Genomic DNA, 19,212 nt, shown 5'->3' on the forward strand with positions numbered 1-19,212 from the left:
GTCGAAGAGGTGGAGGAGGTCGGCGCCGACCTCAGGGGTTGCGAAGGCCCTGAACTGCCCCCGGATAGGAGAGTGGCGTATTGATGTGATGGGTCGTAATAAATAAGGTAATGAATGGATAGGTTTGATGGCGTATATGGATGGGTTTTGAGTACATATCTGGGGTATTTTTGTGATGGGTCATACTTCCGGTGTTTGTTGGATGGATGGTTACCCGAGTTCAGGGTATATTATGGATGGTTCACTAAGGGGTTTGTTTTGTATGCTTGGTGGTGGGCATGGGTTTGACATTTTGGGCGGCGATACCCGTTGTTATATTTTGCGTCTTCTTATGCCTCGCTAAGTTAATACTTATTGCTGTTGGACATTTGTTTTGCATTGAACTGGAACTTGGGAAGTGCCAAGGTAAGGATGGGAGAAGGGGAAGGGCTCAAGCTGAGAGCCCGTTATCCTCGACCAACGATGCACCATTCCCCCCAGCCTATAATAGCAGGATAACTACCTATCCAAAGATATTTAGCTCCCATTTCCCTCCAAGTCAACTTCATTGACTTTTCAAGTCTCTCTCAGCTATTGAAGCGACTTCTGGCCCCTGCAGCTGGAGTCGGGAGTCAAGACCCGTTGAGCCTCGGCTCCGCGCCCGACGTCATCCCTGCTTACCTTCCCCGCGATCGATTGGTCTAAGAGATCCGGGGCCGCGGCAACGTACCTGCGGGGAAGGACTACCATCCTCCATACCGAGGATTTCGGCGGTGCTAAACTTGACGTTAGCCGGACGCTAAGTTTGGGTGGGTGGAGGTTGACAGATTCTGGAGATTCATATTAATAGAGACGGGTTTGTTCTTGAACGTCATATTGTTGAATTCGTTGTTGGGTTTGGCGGCTTGTTGTTTTCTTGTAAATACCATCGCCTTGGAGTCACCTTCGCTGCTACTGTCGCTCAGATTTGGCCGCCATCGATCAATTCCAACGCCTACGTCAGCATCAACGACGCCTAGGTGCCTCCTCGCCCAGCCCCAAAGAACCAAGTCATCGCCTCTCACCAACCGCCAACCATCACCACCACTTACACAGCAACAACAACAACCTCAACCAAAACCACCCAAAATGTCCACCCCCGGCAGCATCTCCGCCCCCCTCCTCACCCTGACCCCCCCTCCCCCGACGGTCCCCAACGTCCACCTCTCCCTCCCGCGCCCGCACATCCTCCTCGTCACCCTCTCGCGGCCGCGAGCGCTCAACGCCATCCCCACCGCGCAGCACCTCGCCATGGCCGCTTTGTGGGAATGGTACGATGCGCAGCTGTCCCTTCGCTGCGCAATCCTGACCGGCGCGGCGGAGGGCCGGGCCTTTTGCGCCGGCGCGGACCTGAAGGAGTGGGATCAGAAGCAGCGCGGAGAGATGCCTGATTTGTCGCATTATACCCCCGAGCAGAGGGAGAGGTATACCAGGATGGGGTTTGGTGGGCTGTCGAATAGGCATGGCAAGAAGCCTGTGATCGCGGCGGTGAACGGGTTGTGTTTTGGGGGCGGGATGGAGATGGTGGTGAATTGCGATTTGGTGGTCGCCGATGGGAAAAAGGCCAAGTTTGGCTTGCCGGAGGTGAAGAGGGGGGTTGTGGCTGTTGCGGGCGCGTTGCCGAGGGTGGTGCGGACGGTGGGATTGCAGAGGGCGAATGAGTTGGCGCTGCTGGGGAGGACGGATTATACGGCGGAGGAGATGAGGGCGTGGGGGGTGGTGAATTTCGTGGTGCCTGAGGGAAAGGCGCTGGAGGAGGCGTTGAAGGTGGCGGAGGAGATGGTTGGGAATAGTCCCGACTCGGTGATCACGACTAGGGAGGGGTTGAGGTTGGGATGGCAGCCCCTGGGTCCGGTGGAGGGGACGAACGAGTTGGAGGATGGGCTGTATAAGAAGATGGACGGTGCGGAGAATATGAAGGAGGGGTTGAGGAGCTTTGTGGAGAAGAGGGAGCCGAGGTGGGTGGATAGTAAGTTGTGATGCAAGGGCAGCAGGGTGGAAAGGGGTGGTTGGTGGTTGCATTGTTTGCAGTAATTATGAACTTGGTGGACTGTAAGTCAGCTATGGATGGAATTTTGTTGTTCTGAAGTGTCCAGTTCAACTCCCTGTTGGGGATGTCACATCAAGCAGTTATAGTTGGTTCTCTGGTTAGTGTCGAAAAGAATGTGGTTAAGGACTCGGACCATATTCTGGTTTCAGTATTGATAGTTCTGTGAAAACGGTAGTTAAGTACCTAACTCAGTCCTCTGAAGCAATCTCCCTCGTCGTTCTCCCTCGCCATCAGATGTTCTCTGAGCATGATAATCATGTAGTAGTAAGCTCGAAGTCATCATCGTGAAACAACAAACAAACAGACGCAATATCAGGTCGAGCAAGAAAACAAACACACATCCATGCTTCAACCGAGAAGAGATCCCAGCTTTCCATGCCGTTAACCCCTCAAGCACAGCTCGCCCGGCGATGCTTCACCCTCAACTCCGGCGGGCTATACTCAACATCCCACACCGCCATCTCCTTCCTCCACGCATGGTCACCGTAGCACTCCCAGCTAATCCTCTCCAGCTCCGGCGGGGTCGGCCAGCGCAGCTTCTCGTTCCTCAACCACAGCCGCAGCAGATGCCGGCGGCGGTCCTTGGCCGGGTCGTCCGCAAACGCTGAGCGCGCGTGCAGCATGGCAAAGTTGTTGAGCAGCAGCATGTCGCCGCGCTGGAGGCGGAGTTCGAGCGCGTGTTCTTGCGCGAGGAAGTGCACGGCGTCGAGCGCCTCGGCTTGGATTTCCGTCATGGCGGGCACAGCCGGGTGGTGAGGCGAAAAGTGCGCGCCGGTCAGAGGGCGGCGGGAGAATTGGAAGCCTGGGCCGTGGTCGGCGCCGAAGTTGTAGAGGAGTGGGCGGGTGTGGTATTGGCCTTCGTAGAATCTGCGGGGAAGCAGGAGTTAGTTTGGGAGTTTGGGAGCTTAAATAATAGGAAAGAGGGCTGGGTGGGTTTCTTACTCGTCAAAGATCCAGTCGTCCTTGGCCAGCACCTCGATGATATCGGGACGAGTGCGCGCCAGTTCGTTGTAGATCTTGGCTCCCGAGGCGAGATACGACTCGCCGCCGCACGCGGCCGTGTTGAGGGCGTACAGGGTGAGCACGTCGCACAGGTCGGCGTGGAAGGGCTGGGCTCGGTTGACGTAGGGCGAGTTGGGGAGTCTGCCGTTTTGTTTCTTGTCCTCGACGACGGCCTTGATGTGGACTGGAAGGGGGTTAGTCAACAGATCAGTGACCTCGTCACAGCGGAGAGAGCGTATGCGGGATAAAAACTTACGAATCATGCGCCCGTCAAAGTCCTGCATGCCGCGAGTCTCGGCAATGTAGCTGGTGATGCCGAGATACAGGAGCATGTTGTCCTTAATGGAATACTTCTCGGGCTGGAGGCCACGGAGCACCACGAAGCCGCGGCCATTGTGGATGATGTCTGCGACCTCGAAGAGCCTCTCCTTGAGGTTGGGAAGCGGGAAGGTCTCCTGAGTAACATCGTCGGGGCCGAGGTCACCGGGAAGAGCTGGTCCATGTCAGCATTTCTGCTTCGAGGGTTCTCTTTGAATAAGTAACAAGACATGAACTGACATTTGAAGTGAGCCAGACCGGCCTCGATCTCGGCAATGTCCTCATTGCTCAAGAACATGACATAGTCGTTCTCGGACGCAAAATCGGAGCCCGACCAGACCCGGGCACCTTCAACCTGGGCCGGCCATCCTTCGGGGACGGTGGTTCGGCGGTTGGGGTAGAGTGCCTTGAGTCTCTCGACGCGCTCCGTGAAGACCTTGTAGGAGGGGATCCACGAGATGTCAGGACGGGCAATCTCGCTGACCGTCTCCTTTCCGGTCTGGATATTGGCCACGGGCTTGGGGAAGACGAGGGGACAGGCGACGGTCGTCATGATGATGAGGTGAGGTTGGTGCTGAGATAGAAAGGGTTAGGGATGGATGTGGTGAGTTGCGTGTAAGTCGAGGTGTTTAGAATCAGTTCAAGTGAATCCAAATCAGAGAGACTTTGCTCGAGACTGTGATTGTTTCTGCTGCTTCTGCTGCTGTGTTGGCGAGGAGAAACACATCCTGATGCTCTAATCGAGACCCCATTATATACTCGTGAGCTCGTCGAGGTGCTGCCATCGCAGAGCCTCAACTTCTCGTCCACCGCTACACAAAGGGTCTGCCATCTCAACATGTCAAAGCATCAACACCGTCATGAATGAGCCTTGTTTCCCTTGTTTCGGCATGGGGCGCTGGCACTACCGCAGAGCCTCATCGTTAGTCTAAACCCACCCGAGTCACGTAGGACTCCGCCGACATGTACCTGAAAGAACCCAAGTCCCTTCTCGAAGACGAAAATGAGACGGCGGCAGAGTACATAGTGACATTTCGCGCCAAGTCTGCTATGTCAACAAAGTCCCAGAAAGATAACAAGGCCCGACATGATTGGGGAATGGCTAGTCATCTGGCCACGGCCTGCATAGCCTCGCCGCCCAATGAATAATAGCTCCTCGCCGCAGCCCAGCCCGGCGCGCAGCCATGTTCCGGCATTGGCTGCTGGCCGAACTTCCGCTTTCTCTCCGGAGACAGCCCGGACTAGGCCGAGGAAGGAAAAGGAAACACTGTACCGCGTGTAAAAAGATGCAGCATCTACAGGAACCGGAGCCAAGGCTTTGCGATGAGTGAGGCGATATGTCCCGGCATCGTGCGGCTCTTGTCTAGCTCCGATCGCGTAATAAACAGGAACGAACGCCCGGTTCCTTAGTCCCACACACGGACGGCCCGGTCGTCAACAGAGCCGCATCGATCCCCGTGGGGGAGCAATCCAATCGCTTGACTGATTCTTACTAATTAAAGACGTGATGGACAAGTACTCGGACACCGCTACGGCAGGATTGGCGTTTCTCCGGCGCCGGCAAGGTGCACTTTGGACGGTCGAGGCCGTCGGAGCCGCCCGTCCCCGTATGGTTCCTCAGCCCTATGGACTATCCACCGGGCAGTGTTTGAAACCGGGGAACCAAGGATGGGGGGTTTCTCCTTCCATGTTTCTGTTGTTGTAGATTGGAATTGTGGCTTAATTTCAGTTCAATTGATCGTTTTGTGATCGAATAACGGCTCAATTTCTTCTTGTCCGAGATTCATCGGGCCTGGTGACATCATACATAATCTCATAGTAGATCAAGGCAGTTCTTTGATATTGAACAAACAACAAAAGAATGAGCAATTCGTCCCTGTATGAATATCCCCTCTTTTCAGCCCCTATTAACTCCGAGACATTCTGGTAGCCAAACCTATGTCCGGACCAATTTCCCAAGTGCAAGCCCCTTCGGTTTCGTTTGCCCCAATCCATCCTTGTCCCGGTACCCTGGCATGTGCGCCACACTGCAGCCCTACTAACAACACCACGTGGAGAAGGCCAATCGAAGACCACCAATGCTTGGCCTGAGTGTGGGCACCATTTGTCAATTGTCATCAAAATCTCGTCGTCGGTGGAACGTTGCTGAGATATTATTCATGCATATACATGTACGTACCAAGGTATCAATCAGATTCCGGGTGAACATGTCACACAAGCTTTTTGCCACGATCCTCGGGTGAGGGGCTGCATCCCAATCGGGTGACCGGTTTTCCACGGGATTTGAGATTCGGAGATGGAGCAGAGCCGCATGCTTCGGGGGGTTGGGGACATCCCGCCTGGTTGGGACAGATCCTGTCCTGTTGAGTCGTGGTTAATACCATGGACAGGGGCTCGAGGTTGGGCTTAAGATGGCGCACCGTCTTCGTCTATGAATATACAACACTATTATCAACGGCCTCGGTTGAGGCAAGAAACTTCAGCGTTTTCAAATCATCGAACTGTCACGAGTCTCAAGACTGCTGGCAGAGGTTCAAAGCTATCCTCTCTTACACCGTCCATCTGAATTTCGCCGCAGCCATCCATCCCCCTCCCCCCCATCTTTTCCCCAGTGGACCCAGGAATACACTCAGCTTGACAGTATTAACTAGGCCAGGTACCTAGTTATTCAGCCGCGCCCTCCGTCGGTCAGTTTCCTCCTCAGCACGCCATCCTTCACCATTCGCCTCGGCTCATGATGAACTCACCGCCTTAGGAGTTCGAGGCATTCTCTGTACTCCTGGAATCTAGCTGTGAGTTGATAGTGAGCTGGCAGACAGCCGCAGTAATAGCAAACTACTAGTTAGGCAGACTCCAAAGCCAACATCAGGTATGAATGCCACAGAACACGTCCTCGTGGGCACCATGCACGAGTGTTGCCCATCAACGTCTGTCAAAGCCAGCTCTACGGTCTTGGTAGGGAGCTATTAGCTAAGCGCCCCATCTCCAGCCCCACGATTTGATATTTCCAGCCACTTTGGCATTCTTGAACGGTGCTTGGCTGTTTTACGGAACAGAACACAGGACTGGCACTGTGACAGCTGTCACTTCAAGGTTCTTTCAGCTGGCGTTGCCATGTCATCACAGACTAATCAATAGCTCAGGCAGGGCGTCTAACGCACTACCTATCAGTACACAGTACAGGGCAGATTCCGCCTCGGCTGAGCAATCTTTGAGATTGGCCTTGGGCCGGTTTCGGAAAGTCGGCGATATGGGCAATATGCATGAGAACTGAGAAACTGTCGCTCACTGGTCTGTGATGGCTTGATCCGAGCTTGGTTCGAGATTTGGCTGCGAGGTGCGGCACCTAGGTAAGGACTTACACCGTAAGTTGGATCAAGTATGCCTCGTGTGAGCCGTACTATAGCTAGATGGTTCCGATTGACACAAATACTTAGCCCTTACTAATGCACGACGATCTCTCCGGAGAAGAAGACCGAAACCGGAGTCTGTCGACAAGCGCCCGAAGGACGAGAGTTCCTGGCAAGCCTCGTCTCCTTGCGTTGGAATGGCCATGATCTTTTTAAGCTCCAAGCAACCAAGCAGCCGCCAGTCCTGCGGGATGACATCACTAACGCTCGAATCTCCCAGCCGAGGACAACAATGACAAAGACTGACTGTTCACGAGACTGCTGCTTGGCATAACAACACTTCGACTATTGGCTTGGCTTGCACCGCCTCCAGCAAACAGACAGAAACCAATGTTGCTCTGAGAACCTCTGCGAAAGACGGTGTCTCTCTCCTGGTGGAGGCCCTCGAGCAAGCCACGAACAAATCTCTCGCCACATCGCGCTCCAGCCCCAAAAGAATCTGGGTGCACTCTTTGCTTGCAAGCGAAAACCATCAGCCACACATGGTGGATCCAAATCTCCCCGGAACAGGCCATCGCTGTCGATCCAAACCTCGGGACGCAACCCTACAGTCCAACTCGGCTCCACCGTAAGGCTGTGTCAACACAATTGAAGGGCGATCCTGGGAGGCCGCCCGTGAAAGCAGCAACAAATTCGGGAGGCACTGCGAACCGGAAAGTTTGGGCATTCGCTTGTCTCTTTCGTCTGCCAGTTGGCAGCACCACCAACCTCCCCAACTTCCCCCCCTGAATTGCTAGCTGCCGCTGCGCAATGCGGCAATGCGGGCAAAACATGTCCTCTCGCGGCCTAAGGCCGTGGGGACCCAGATGCCTGAATGAAAAACGACTGCGAAGGGCAGAAAACAAACACCGCCTTCCCACGGTTCACACACACACACACACGCGCCGTGAACAGCCGCGAGCAGCAGTGTGCCCGCGTGGCGGACGCTCATTTCCCCAGACCAAGCCAAACAACCAGCTGAAAGACAACTCCCCAGGCCTGCGCCAATCGGTGGTGCGCGCGAGGTAGGATCGGGCCAAGCGCGGAGGGGAAGCGTGGAGACGGACGAGAAGCTATCCCCGATGGGCGGTAGCGGCCGCATGAGATCCACGCACCGCAGTGCGAGACCCAGGGGTATTGGTGGCGCAGGTACCCGGATGTGATGGGAATGTGGGTTTGCAACCAACCATCGACCTGTTTGTCGGGTTGGGTCTCGTGAGTCAGTTGGTGGAGGGGAACTTTTGCTGGGAGCTAAGAAGATGGAGAGGGTTTTGGGTATTTAAGTCGACGGGATGGGATGTCGCAGCGGGAGGTGTTCCCTTCTTTCACCATCATCATCATCATCATCATCGCCAGCATCATCTTGTGCTTTGGACTTTGATCCTCCCTCGTCCACTCACCAACTACGACCTTAAACATCCCACACCTAATTCCTTAATACCCAAAATCAAAATGCACTCCAAGACTCTCATCACCGCCACCCTCGTCGGCCTCGCCGCCGCCCGCATCCAGCGGGTCGAGGTCGTCAAGCGCGAGATCCAGGTCCTCCAGGAGCGCCAGACGGGCGACGACGAGCTCGACGCCTGCTTGACCGCCATGGCCGAGGTTCTCACCGACATCCCTACCGGCCCCTCGGCCCTCACCAGCTGGATGATCGAGCAGGGCGGCAACTTCGACGCCTGCGACTTCACCGTCCCCGCCGTCATCGCCGACGAGTGGGAGGAGTACCAGTCCTCCGTCCTCGAGTGGTGGAGCTCCGTCAGCGACTCCTGGGAGTCCGCCCTGTCCCAGTGCCCGGCGTACATTGTCGCCTCGGCCACCGACGCCGTTGACGTGCCCGAGTGCACCGACGCCGCCACCGATGATGACGACACCACCGCCGTCGACACGCCCACTCGCACCCGCGGGTCCAGCGGCAAGCCTACCGCTGCCGCCGATGAGGAGGATGAGGAGGAGGATACCAAGGACGACAGCAACGATGATGAGGACGACGGCAACGATGATGAGGACGACGGCAAGGGCAAGTCGTCCGGCAGCAAGGGCGGCAAGAAGGATGACGAGGACGACGAGAAGGAGAACGCCGCTTCCCGCTCCACCGGTCTCGCTGGCCTTGCTGTGGCTTTTGCCGCCTTCATTGGCGCTGTCGCCATGATCTAAGAAGGGGAGATGTGGTGATGGGAGGGGAAGAAGTTGGGGTTGGATGATGCCAAAACACACAAGGGCCAAAGATCAATGTATCGCTGGTTCAGTTAGATGGAGGAGAGATGATCCCTCGAGGGTTTCAGTTCAGTGGTGGTGTTGATGATGTGTTGATACCAATAATTCTAATGACTTGATGTTGATCAACCCTCAGACCTTTTTGATCCTTCCCGTTGCTTGACACTCTGCATTGTGACGCTGGTGGCTGCGGGTCATGTTGCACAAGATGAAGCCAAGATCTCGCGAGGAAGCATCCAAACGGCACGGCCGCCGAGATCCGCCTGCGAGTCTTCGGAGATGATGGGCTGCGACCGTGCTTGGATTTTGTGCAACTTGGTTGTCAAAATCTTCACCGCTCAAAAGCAAAGACAAAAAAAAGATGGATGGATGGATGGGATCTGGGGAGTGCATCCTCCATCCACGGGATGGCCGCATGACAGCTGCGGCACATTAGTCGCGCAGCTCCCCTGAAGGAGGGGATTGGCACAGCCTTGACAACCCAAGCCAATCCAATATTTTTCTTTTCTCCAAACAAAAAGGAAAAAAATGATAAGTCATTTTGTGCCAGCAGCCCGGATTCAAACAGACTAGACAATAGGCCTTCGAGCGAAAGCGAAGAATCCGAGGCGATGACGCGTCGAGGTCTGGCCTGCCTCCTATTTTGAATGACACTGCAAGACTTACGACAGCATCTGTGGGGTTGTAGCTCAGTAACTCACGCCAGGGGCTACTCTTTGGAAAACTAGATGGGCTTTGAATGAATCTATTCGGGAGTGCAAAGTTCTCTTGGAATTTTGCCAAGAAGGTTGATGGGGATGCTCCTTGGACTCAGCGCCTGAAGGGTGTGTGGACAAGACTCGATGGATGGAACCAGAGGTCGACAATACAGTAGATGAAGGTAGAGAGAATCGATTTTTATCACTATGTCTCAGATCAGCTATATAGGCAAAGCACCTATTTTCCATGTACATACAGTACCAGGTACGTACCGCAGATCAGGTAGGTCGGTACTTATAATTATACACCAGCTATGGTGAGTCTAGACTCGGCTTTTACTTGGCCTGCATATGCCATACCTCCCCTGATCCCTCGTACTTAGTATGTACCATCCCGATATCCGAAACCAACTGGGAACTTTTGCTATGTGCCATGTCTTATTCTGACATGTCTGTGTCCGTTTTGAGTCTTCAACCATCTTCAGCACATGGTCAGTCCTCCTGGTGTTGCTTTTGATTTGCAGGCCGAGACCAGGCTGCATGTTCTCGGTCGCCATGCAGAGGTGTAGTTGACATGATTGGCAAGGAGCTCACCGCGGCGATGTGCCGATGACGCACAACCACCAAAAGGTTCGAGATCTACAAGCCACCGTGAATACGCGGCCGCGGGGGTGGGATTCCCAATCCATCTATGATCTTCTTTGTCTCGAGAAGTACAAGAGGGTTGCCCGACCCGGTTGAAAGAATATCCAACCTGATCACCATCATCACATCTCACTTCGGCCCACTCAACCCAGCACAGTCAAAGACCGTCTTGATCAATCCAACGACTCATTCATCCTGATCCATCAACGCTACCACCACCACTATTACTACCATCACCATGACCGCCGACTACCCTCCAGCCGACTACCCTCCCGCCGCCGACCTGCGCGCCGAGCTCGTCAAACACCCTCTCCCCACCATCCCCGCAGACATCAACGTCGACGCCCTGTCCGGCGAACAGCGCACCTCTATCGCAAAGGGTGTCCTCGAAAATCTCAACCATGCGCTCTACTCTTCCAATGCCGACGCCCTCGCCCGCTGCTTCTTCCCCGACCAGGCCTACTGGAAAGACGTCCTCGCCCTGACCTGGCACCTCCGCACCTTTTCGGGCGCCAGAACCGTCGCGGCTGCGTTGGCCAAGTTGACCGCCCTGCGGAAGATCGAGGGCGAAGTGAAGCTGGAGGGGGAGCCGATGTGGGTTCGGGTTAGCCCCGTGCTGGTATGTTGATGGTCTCATGGGGAAGTGGTGGAAAGGACGGGGGGTTAATTTGTGACCACAGGGCTTGTTCGACTGCAGTTTGTCCTTCAAGACGGCCTCGCCGGCTGCCGAGTGTCTGGGACGTATGCTCCTCCTGCCTCTCAAGAATGGGGAGAAGGTGGAGTGGAAGATCTGGTGCTTCAGCACCTGGGTTGATAGGCTGAGTGCGCATCCGGAGGATGAAAGCCGCCTTTGTGACCCCGGGAGGGACGTTTCCAGCCTGGAGAGCCCCATTGAGACGGATGTGTTTATTGTTGGCGCTGGAAATGCGTAAGGGATTCCTGAGAGATTGACACCGGCGTGCTTTGGTACTGACCTTCCCAGCGGCGTCTCACTCGCGGCACGTCTCAAGGCCCTCGGCGTCGAGAGCATCCTGGCCGACCGCAACGCCCGTCCCGGCGACAACTGGGCCCTGCGCTATGACTACCTCAAGTTCCACATCCCGACGAGGTTCGCCGACATGGCTTACCTCCGTACGTCCTACCCCTAACACTCCCACTTGCTTGTTCTCACAACACTAACAATCCGACCTGAACAGCCTACCCCGAAAACCAACAATACCCCCACCTCCTCACCCGCGACGAGCTCGCCGAGCAAGTCCGGCGCTACGCCGAGACCTTCCAGCTCAACATCCTCTCCTCCACCACGGCCCACTCCACCACCTACAACCCAACCACCCAACGCTGGACCGTCCACCTCCAAACCCCGGGCGGCGGCAGCCTCACCGTCCTCTCCAAGCACTTCGTCCAAGCCACCGGCTACGGCTCGCAAAAGCCGTACATCCCCTCCCTCCCCAACCCGGACCAATACGCGGGCATCAGCATCCACTCGGCCGCCTACAAATCCGCCGCCGAGCTCAAAGAAAAAGGCGTCAAATCCGTCCTCATCATCGGCTCCGCCAACACCGCCTTCGACATCCTCCAAGACTGCCACGCCGCCGGTCTGTCCTGCACCCTCGTCGCGCGCTCCCCAACCTATGTCGTCCCCCTAAGCCACATCTGCGACCCGCGCGGCCTCGGCCTGTACCACGTCGCCGGCACCGCCATCAGCGACCGCGCCTTCATGACCCTCCCGGGGTGGGTCGACGGCAACCTCGCGGTCGGCCTCTTCGCCTTCCTCTCCTCGCAGGAACCCGACCGGTACAAACCTCTCGCCGAAGCCGGGTTCCCCGTTATCGACGGCGCGCATCCGGACGCGTGCTTGCCGCATAACCTGCTGGAACGCGCCGGCGGGCATTATGTCGACATCGGCGGGACCGAGCTGATCGCGAAGCGGGAGGTGCGGGTCAAAGCCGGCGTCGAGCCGGTGGGGTATACCGAGCGAGGCCTGAAGTTTTCGGACGGAAGCGAGGAGGAAGCGGACGCGGTGGTGTGGTGCACCGGGTTTGCGGATAAGGATGCGAGGGGGGTGGCGGAGGGGGTGTTGGGCGGTAGAACAGATGGTGTGAACGGGAAGGTTGCTGAGGAGGGGAAAAAGGAGGAGGGGGTGCTAGGTCCGAAGGATATCGCAGCAAGGTTGGACGCGACTTGGGGCGTGGATTGCGAGGGCGAGATCCGGGGCATGTGGAAGCGCCATGCTGGGTTGGAGAGTTATTGGAATATGGGAGGACATACGCAGCATCATCGGTGGCATTCCAAGACGGTGGCGTTGCAGATTAAGGCGGCGCTCGAGGGGGTGTTGCCGCCGGCGTATAGGGAGACGCCCAAGGTGTGAGGTCCAGGGACGAGCCGCGCGTTGCTTAGATAGTATGAGGAGACCTCAGCAGAGGGAATGACAGGGTGGAATTTCTTGTGTAGACTAATGCTCAAAGCTTGGGAGCGAGTGGGTTCAGAGGTAGGATGGACATATCAACGCTGGATACCACTTTTCACATCAGTCTTTTATGCAACATCTCCTAACTTTGAAAAACTCCGTGTAGAAGGAGAAGCAGGGGGAAGTTAATTGAGACAGCAAAAAGTGAGAAACTTCCGTTAATTTTGCCAATCTCCTCTCAGAGGTACCATCACAGGTAACAGCCGTAGAGGCTCAACATGGATTCTCCAAAGGTTGTATGTTTGCATCTCCAAGAGCCAATATCACGCAAAAACAAAATGATGGTCGACATGGGCAACCTACAGTACCGAGAGGAACGGAACTCTGTTGAACAGGAGCAGCAACAGGGTATTTATTGACCATCCTTCCGTGGATCTGACTCCGCTGCGACTAACACCTACAAGCTATCTCTGCGGTATTAATCCGTGCCCCCAATATGCGCTGTTCTCTCATCTAGTCCTTTTCACTTTCGAAACCAGAGCATCCCTTCCCCTCACAGCCACAGCATTCTTTCTTGCCATCATACTCGTTCCACCCCTTCCATACTCGTGTCTCATCATCCGATTCGGATCCACAGTCATTATCTGAGCCCGACGAGTATGCATACAGAGGGAAGCAAGCCGTCTTGACATTGCCATATACGACACGGCGCAGGGACCCCTTGGTGTTGAACGTGAGCGATTTGTTGTCCTCCCAAGAAAGAGTCTGAAGACCGGTCCACGGGGCATCGATCCTGGCCTCCCAGACTCTGGCGACACACGACACGCTAGGGAGGTCTTTTGACAAGGAAATGGTCGTGCTCCACGCCAATATTGGCCTCTCCAGATACCGGGTCTGTTTTGTGAACGTAATTGTTTCCGAAGCTGCATAGGTGATGCCGGACCCCAAGACTGCGATAACAATGGAGAAGGTTCCTTGGAGAGCCAGACTGGTGGAAACGGTGGTTTCGATCTCACGCTCCTCTGAACCGGCAAAATTCCATTGGTAATCGGTGCCGTTCCATGTGGCAGACCCCTCGCGCAGAGTGACCAGGCGCAGGCCTTTTCCGGGGACCAGAGAGTCATACGTGACGTTGTCGATTCTTGACTCGGAAACTGGTTTAAGGAAAACGGGGGTAAGCTGGTCAAGGTAGTCTTCGGAGCGACCACGAAATCCGACAAGCAAGCCGGAGCCTACGTTGGCGACTTTGGAGGAAAGTCCGTCTGTCTTGTCTACGCCATAGCTCCAAGAGCGCTGGTTGGTGGTGATGTTAATCCGGGCGACACGGCTCGTGGGCCGAAACATACGCGACAAACTGGCGAACCGGCTCTCCTGCGTGGCCCAAAGTGTCATGGATTTGATGTACTCGTTGTCTTCGAGAGTCTGCTCATCGCAACAGTTAGCATTAACCCTCAAGACATGTCGCAAGGGATGAGGTGCATGATGAAACATTGGTAAGTGGTGGGGGCCATTGCACATACGAATTCTTCCTCTTGATCCTTGGCTACGCCGCCCTGCATCTTGGTTCCGTCCGTGAAACCGACAGACAAACCGCGGAGATAACCTTCTTTGCCGCTGCTTCGGTAGAGGCGGAGTGACCGGACTCCGGAACCGGTCGAGCCAACCATGGTGAAGGGGCGGCCGTTGGTCGAAGTGCCGACGGTTGCATCCTGGAGAAGTACGTCTGAGGGCCATTGTTCGTTGGATAATACCGGATTGGCCAAGAGGATCCAGAGCAAGGTTGTAGGCAGCTTTATCTTCTGGACATGCTGGACCATCCGATCAATGAGGGCTTGGGGCCGGGCAAAGAACTGCGGCACCAAGTCAAGACCGAGCAGCATGTGGGCCATCATGGCAAAGCCCATGATGGTGACAATAATGCCTAGTGGATTGGACTTCATCATGTGGGTTGCTGCCATTGCGAGGACCGCCAAAACGATGGCCTTGGACTGGGTCGGGCTCGTTCGGATGGCATTGTGCCTTGTGAACAAGTGGGAATGAGAGTTGGAGGAATTGATGATCTGAGTCCAAAGATACGTCAGGTGGTGGAGTGGTACCAGTTGGGGAAGTGGCGCGGCGTTCTTACTGTAGTGCCCGGGAGCTTCAGTGCATGACCGGGCAGGGAAGAAGACTGGCCTGGGGCGAGGGTGTGGTCAATGCTGGCATGGGAATCTAAGGAAAGATGACATCGTCAGCTGCTATATTACTGCCAGGTTGATAGCGATGCTATTGATGAACAGCTAAGAGTTCTGCCAACAGGCACAACAGAACCATGACTCCTCCCGGTTGACAGGAACCAGGCGGCAGGAACCGTGGCGACCAAGGGTCGCAGCCATGTCAGCGGCCGATGCGGGATCTTCATGCTGAGGGTGGGTCGGCCATCTTTGGGGACCAATCGTCCACGGGTACGGAACCCGATTTGGCAAGAGGTTGTTGTTGATGCTTGGCGCCACCGCCGTGTTGGTCGGGTTGGAGGGCAGGGGGTTACAATTTCGTGGAGACATGGGACGGGACGTAGGCTCGGAGGACTCACTGTCGGGTTTGTAGCATCCTGTCATCTAGACACAGGAACCCATCGTGGTGCTCGAGGGAGAGATGGGCGTCATGGTGAGAATGAAGTCTTGATAATTGATTGCTTTAACGAATGAAGGCGGCAGAAGCCGAAGAGACCTGGGACAGGCAACGTGGTGTGGAGGGGCGGTGTTTGTGTGGTCGTTGTTGGGTTGGATGAAAAAGGAAAACATTTGGAACCTGGAAGATGGGGCAAATTCCAATTTGAAGTGCCCGAACCCTGGTGAACTTTGATGACCAAGACCCATTAATACAGGCAACAGCGTCCTGGGGTTGCGTGATCATGAGACCAACAAAGACCCAGTTGGGAGATTCGTGGGGAAAGAGCAGGGTCGATGAAGCCAGTTCTCTGTTCTCGCTCTTTCCCAACCGTCAGTGCTCGGCACAGTGTACAGTTTGTGGCTGCCTGGTTGCCTTCTCTGAGTTATTCCTTCTTGTTTGTCTCGAGGTCGAGAATCGAAAGAAAGTCGGGAAAGCTTAGCTAACGCATGTAACCCACCAAGATGTAATGCATTGGATGTCAGGAACTCTTCCCTTTACCTGGTACTTACATCAGCGGTGAGAAACACCAAATGAGGTGTTGATCAAGTGGCTCCGAGTGAAATCCAAGCGCACCACCCCTGAACCATCGCCAACAAGCACATCTCTGCATAGGGATTAATCCTTCCACTTTATCCACGTCCCACTGAGATCCACTCCAAGAAGGCCGATGACGGTGCAAGATTACAGCCATTTCAAATACTGAATCAATGGCCAACATGTCATTTTATTCCGGTCGAATACACATCGCTTGAGGGTTTGACTGGCAGCAAGGTGAGTGTCTTCAGGAATGCCCCCATCCGACAAGCACAAAGAGTTAATCCTCAGTCAACACTATTACATAAGGAAGGATGCCATGGCCACAGTATGTCAGGAAACATGTGAACCTCGCAAGGATTAACGGCGCCAAACTCGGTACCACCCACCCGCCATGCACTCTCCATGCACTTCGGACGCTGTCTTCAACAACCAAACACCCATTGTGGCAATACAAAAGCGGCGACAGCCCTGAAAACATATGCGGGCATCGATCCCATTGGCAGTCAACAGAGCCATACCTACCCCGCTGTGTGCTGTCCCCTGCAGTCTTCATCCCGGGGGAGGGGAGGAGGACAGCAGAATGGAGGGACGGTGTGGGAGTGTGATCATACCCAGTTGCAGGAGAATGCGACTGCGTCGTGCCAGGAACTGCCCCTCAAGCTACGCCCAAGTCGACGGGCAAGGGGGGCTGCTGGGGTCAACAGCCCAAGAGGGTGGCAGTCAAGGACATCAAGAGGGTAGGTGAAGGATGCCAGCTGCAGGTTTGTTGATCCTATGAAACCCTCAATCCACAGATTCTGCCGGATGTGCTTTGCCGTCCCGTGCCCCCAGGTGGTTAGGTGGTAGTGGGCAATATCCATGGAAGCGGCGTCGATTCTTCCAAGAACGAACCATTCTGGTGTGGTGTGGTGTGGTGGTGTGGTGGTGGGGACATGACTGATGCTTGTTTAGGGGGGTTTCGACGTTGACATGTCAGTTTAGTTAATCTGTTGACGCCCAGGAATACTACAGAAACCCGGAAAATACCCCTGAATCCAAACCCGCAGATATCCCACACCATCCCGCCCTCGAGCCAGGCTCGACAAAACTCTTATCCACAGGCTTTGTTGACTCCACAGCCAGACTGAGTTCCCCCCTCAAGGACACCATGCCGTGCTCCCTCCCCTTGTCCAGCCAAGCCTCCGTCCGCGGGAGAATTCCACTGCAGCACAGCGAACGACTCGGAGCCCGCCCACGAACTCTCTCGTGCAACCGTTGCAACCAGAGCCTGCAGCGCCTGCGCCTTCGGCAGCCAGACGTGGACGAAAATGTGCGGACTCCCCCGTTTGCGAGATAGGCCCTCTCTACGCCCAACAGCCCGATAGCCCCTCCCCTCCGACCCCAACCTTTCAGCCATGTCAACATCATCTGCTTCTCTCAGCTTGACCTCTGCTTCCTCTGGATGCTCAAGTCGCGGCTCATTGTCATCCGAGCAGCCCGGCTCAATCCGTCCAACATCAGACTCGACATCGCCTCTCGAGACCACACCTAACATCCCATCCTCACAACAAGCATGACCTCCCCCATACCCCCTCGCCAACAACGACCCCGTCTCGTGCCCCAACCCTCCCTGACCTCCGAGGAAGGCTGCCTCGCCACGACCGGCGACAGGAAATACTACCGGCGCGGCAACGCCTTCATCAAACGCTGCCTCCGAGCGCGCGAGATCCCTCCAGAGTCTCAACACTTTGCGCGGCTGCGCAAGGAATCCATCAAGAACGAAGCCGACACGCTGCGCTACATCCGCCGCAACACGTCCATCCCTGTGCCGCTGCTCTTTTGCGACTTCGAGGACGACGACGCCTACTACCTCATCACCGAGTACGTCGAGGGCGTGAGCATGGCGGACCTGCCGGAGCAGCAGCAGCGGGTGGTGATGGAGGAGCTGGAAGAACATTTGCGGGAGCTCAAGAAGCTTACATCGAACAGGCTGGGCGGGCCGTCGGGGATCGTGATCCCGCCGTACCGCGTGCTGTGCGAGACGGACAGGGATGACTGGTCACGCTTGAGGGTTGCGGAGAGACCAGAGTATGTGTTTTGTCACAACGACTGCTCGCAGCATAATGTCATTGTCAATCCGGAGACGCTCAAGATCGCGGCGATTGTGGATTGGGAGTACGCTGGGTTTTATCCAGAGTACTTTGAGTTTCCGTTTTATAAGCGGAGGGGACCGTCGGTGGCGCTGGATGAGGAGGAGGATGATACCAATAGGTTGCTGGAGTTCCTTTACTCGCAGATGGAGCCGGATGGGCCGTGGGGGGCGAGGACGGCTGGGGGGCAGGCATATCTTCCTGTATTATAGGTAAGGCACCTACGCGAGGTATGTACATATCACTGTCATCAAGGCCAGGAAAGGGAGATGCCTCCCCTATCCAAGATGTTTGCTGACTCACTATACTCAAGGGCAGGTCATTATCCCGTCAAGGATCCGTTTTCGTCCGCCTGACTCTGCAACAGGAACTGACAGGATGAACATTATCGTCCTCTGCTGCGATGGCTAATAGAGCCAACACATCCATGGGGGCAAAATTGTGGTCATGTATGTACATGAAGCAACCCCTACCTTTGCCCATGAAACATCCCTCTGCTGCACATTCAGTTGGTCTGGGTCGAGGACATCTAGATTCTGTCAGGGTTGTCCTCGCTTGGGGAGAGGTCTGCATGGATAGAAGAAACAAAAAAACACGGTGCCGAGCTGCGAGGTTATCACGCCAATGTATCTCGCAGCCATCGACGCAGCGATAATGCTGGGAGCCAAGGATGGTCTGTACCGTCAAATTCAGCCAGGCCAGGCCGGGGAAGCAGTTGATGCACATCCGGTTCCCCGGTCCCCCGCACCGGAGAGCGGTATTAATTAGTTAATAACTTCTTCGGAGCTTGTCTTGTCTTGACTTGCGTCTGAGAACCTACAGTCTAGTGAGTGTCTTGACTCGGCAGCTGATAATTAATGTATTAATAAGGGAATTAATAGCAAGCTGTTCCGTGTTGTCGCCCGAGGAGACGGGATCATGAGGAAATAGCAGATACATGCCGGATTCCGGGTATATCAGATTATATGTTAATGACGGGGATAAAGTGTCCTTCAGGTGGGATATATGCGAGATCTGACCGATGTTATTTATATCGTTCCTCAACGTCTGTTAAATAAAGCGGAAGTGAGACTAATAGTCCCATAAGCTCTTCAGAACAAAGAAAGACAAATTCACCACCACGAATGAAGACAATCAGAGAACAATA

General features: G+C 55.2%; 8 protein-coding genes across 8 annotated transcripts in view; 6 read left to right on the forward strand and 2 right to left on the reverse strand.

The window, feature by feature from the left end:
* VTJ04DRAFT_5060 (uncharacterized protein) overlaps positions 1–998 on the forward strand; it is a gene marked incomplete at both ends in the record, with an annotated part of 4,601 nt that extends 3,603 nt beyond the window's left edge. The window contains one exon of the mRNA XM_069363135.1: positions 945–998. Within this exon, the coding sequence (XP_069220011.1) occupies positions 945–998 (54 nt within the window). The remainder of the gene's footprint in view (positions 1–944) is intronic.
* Positions 999–1,107: 109 nt separating this feature from the next.
* VTJ04DRAFT_5061 (uncharacterized protein) lies at positions 1,108–1,998 on the forward strand (the record flags this gene model as incomplete). The annotated part of the gene is made up of 1 exon (XM_069363136.1): positions 1,108–1,998. One exon carries the CDS (start codon positions 1,108–1,110, stop codon positions 1,996–1,998), a length of 891 nt encoding a protein of 296 aa, XP_069220012.1.
* A 459-nt stretch (positions 1,999–2,457) lies between these two features.
* VTJ04DRAFT_5062 (uncharacterized protein) lies at positions 2,458–3,941 on the reverse strand (the record flags this gene model as incomplete). The annotated part of the gene is made up of 4 exons (XM_069363137.1): positions 2,458–2,935; positions 3,011–3,254; positions 3,327–3,563; positions 3,629–3,941. The coding sequence occupies 4 exons, from the start codon at positions 3,939–3,941 to the stop codon at positions 2,458–2,460; spliced, it is 1,272 nt and encodes a 423-aa protein (XP_069220013.1).
* A 4,288-nt stretch (positions 3,942–8,229) lies between these two features.
* On the forward strand, positions 8,230–8,934 carry VTJ04DRAFT_5063 (uncharacterized protein; the record flags this gene model as incomplete). The annotated part of the gene is made up of 1 exon (XM_069363138.1): positions 8,230–8,934. One exon carries the CDS (start codon positions 8,230–8,232, stop codon positions 8,932–8,934), a length of 705 nt encoding a protein of 234 aa, XP_069220014.1.
* A 43-nt stretch (positions 8,935–8,977) lies between these two features.
* VTJ04DRAFT_5064 (uncharacterized protein) lies at positions 8,978–9,447 on the forward strand (the record flags this gene model as incomplete). Its single annotated transcript, XM_069363139.1, has 2 exons — positions 8,978–9,074; positions 9,131–9,447. The coding sequence occupies 2 exons, from the start codon at positions 8,978–8,980 to the stop codon at positions 9,445–9,447; spliced, it is 414 nt and encodes a 137-aa protein (XP_069220015.1).
* A 1,128-nt stretch (positions 9,448–10,575) lies between these two features.
* VTJ04DRAFT_5065 (uncharacterized protein) lies at positions 10,576–12,708 on the forward strand (the record flags this gene model as incomplete). Its single annotated transcript, XM_069363140.1, has 4 exons — positions 10,576–10,956; positions 11,018–11,265; positions 11,320–11,468; positions 11,534–12,708. The coding sequence occupies 4 exons, from the start codon at positions 10,576–10,578 to the stop codon at positions 12,706–12,708; spliced, it is 1,953 nt and encodes a 650-aa protein (XP_069220016.1).
* Positions 12,709–13,260: 552 nt separating this feature from the next.
* Positions 13,261–14,705, reverse strand: VTJ04DRAFT_5066 (uncharacterized protein; the record flags this gene model as incomplete). Its single annotated transcript, XM_069363141.1, has 2 exons — positions 13,261–14,169; positions 14,268–14,705. 2 exons carry the CDS (start codon positions 14,703–14,705, stop codon positions 13,261–13,263), a joined length of 1,347 nt encoding a protein of 448 aa, XP_069220017.1.
* Positions 14,706–17,488: 2,783 nt separating this feature from the next.
* VTJ04DRAFT_5067 (uncharacterized protein) lies at positions 17,489–18,277 on the forward strand (the record flags this gene model as incomplete). Its single annotated transcript, XM_069363142.1, has 1 exon — positions 17,489–18,277. One exon carries the CDS (start codon positions 17,489–17,491, stop codon positions 18,275–18,277), a length of 789 nt encoding a protein of 262 aa, XP_069220018.1.
* Between the last annotated feature and the right edge of the window lie 935 nt (positions 18,278–19,212).

The sequence above is a fragment of the Mycothermus thermophilus genome (genome assembly GCF_041956435.1).
Source record: "Mycothermus thermophilus strain CBS 625.91 unplaced genomic scaffold VTJ04scaffold_3, whole genome shotgun sequence".
Lineage (NCBI taxonomy): Eukaryota > Fungi > Ascomycota > Sordariomycetes > Sordariales > Chaetomiaceae > Mycothermus > Mycothermus thermophilus.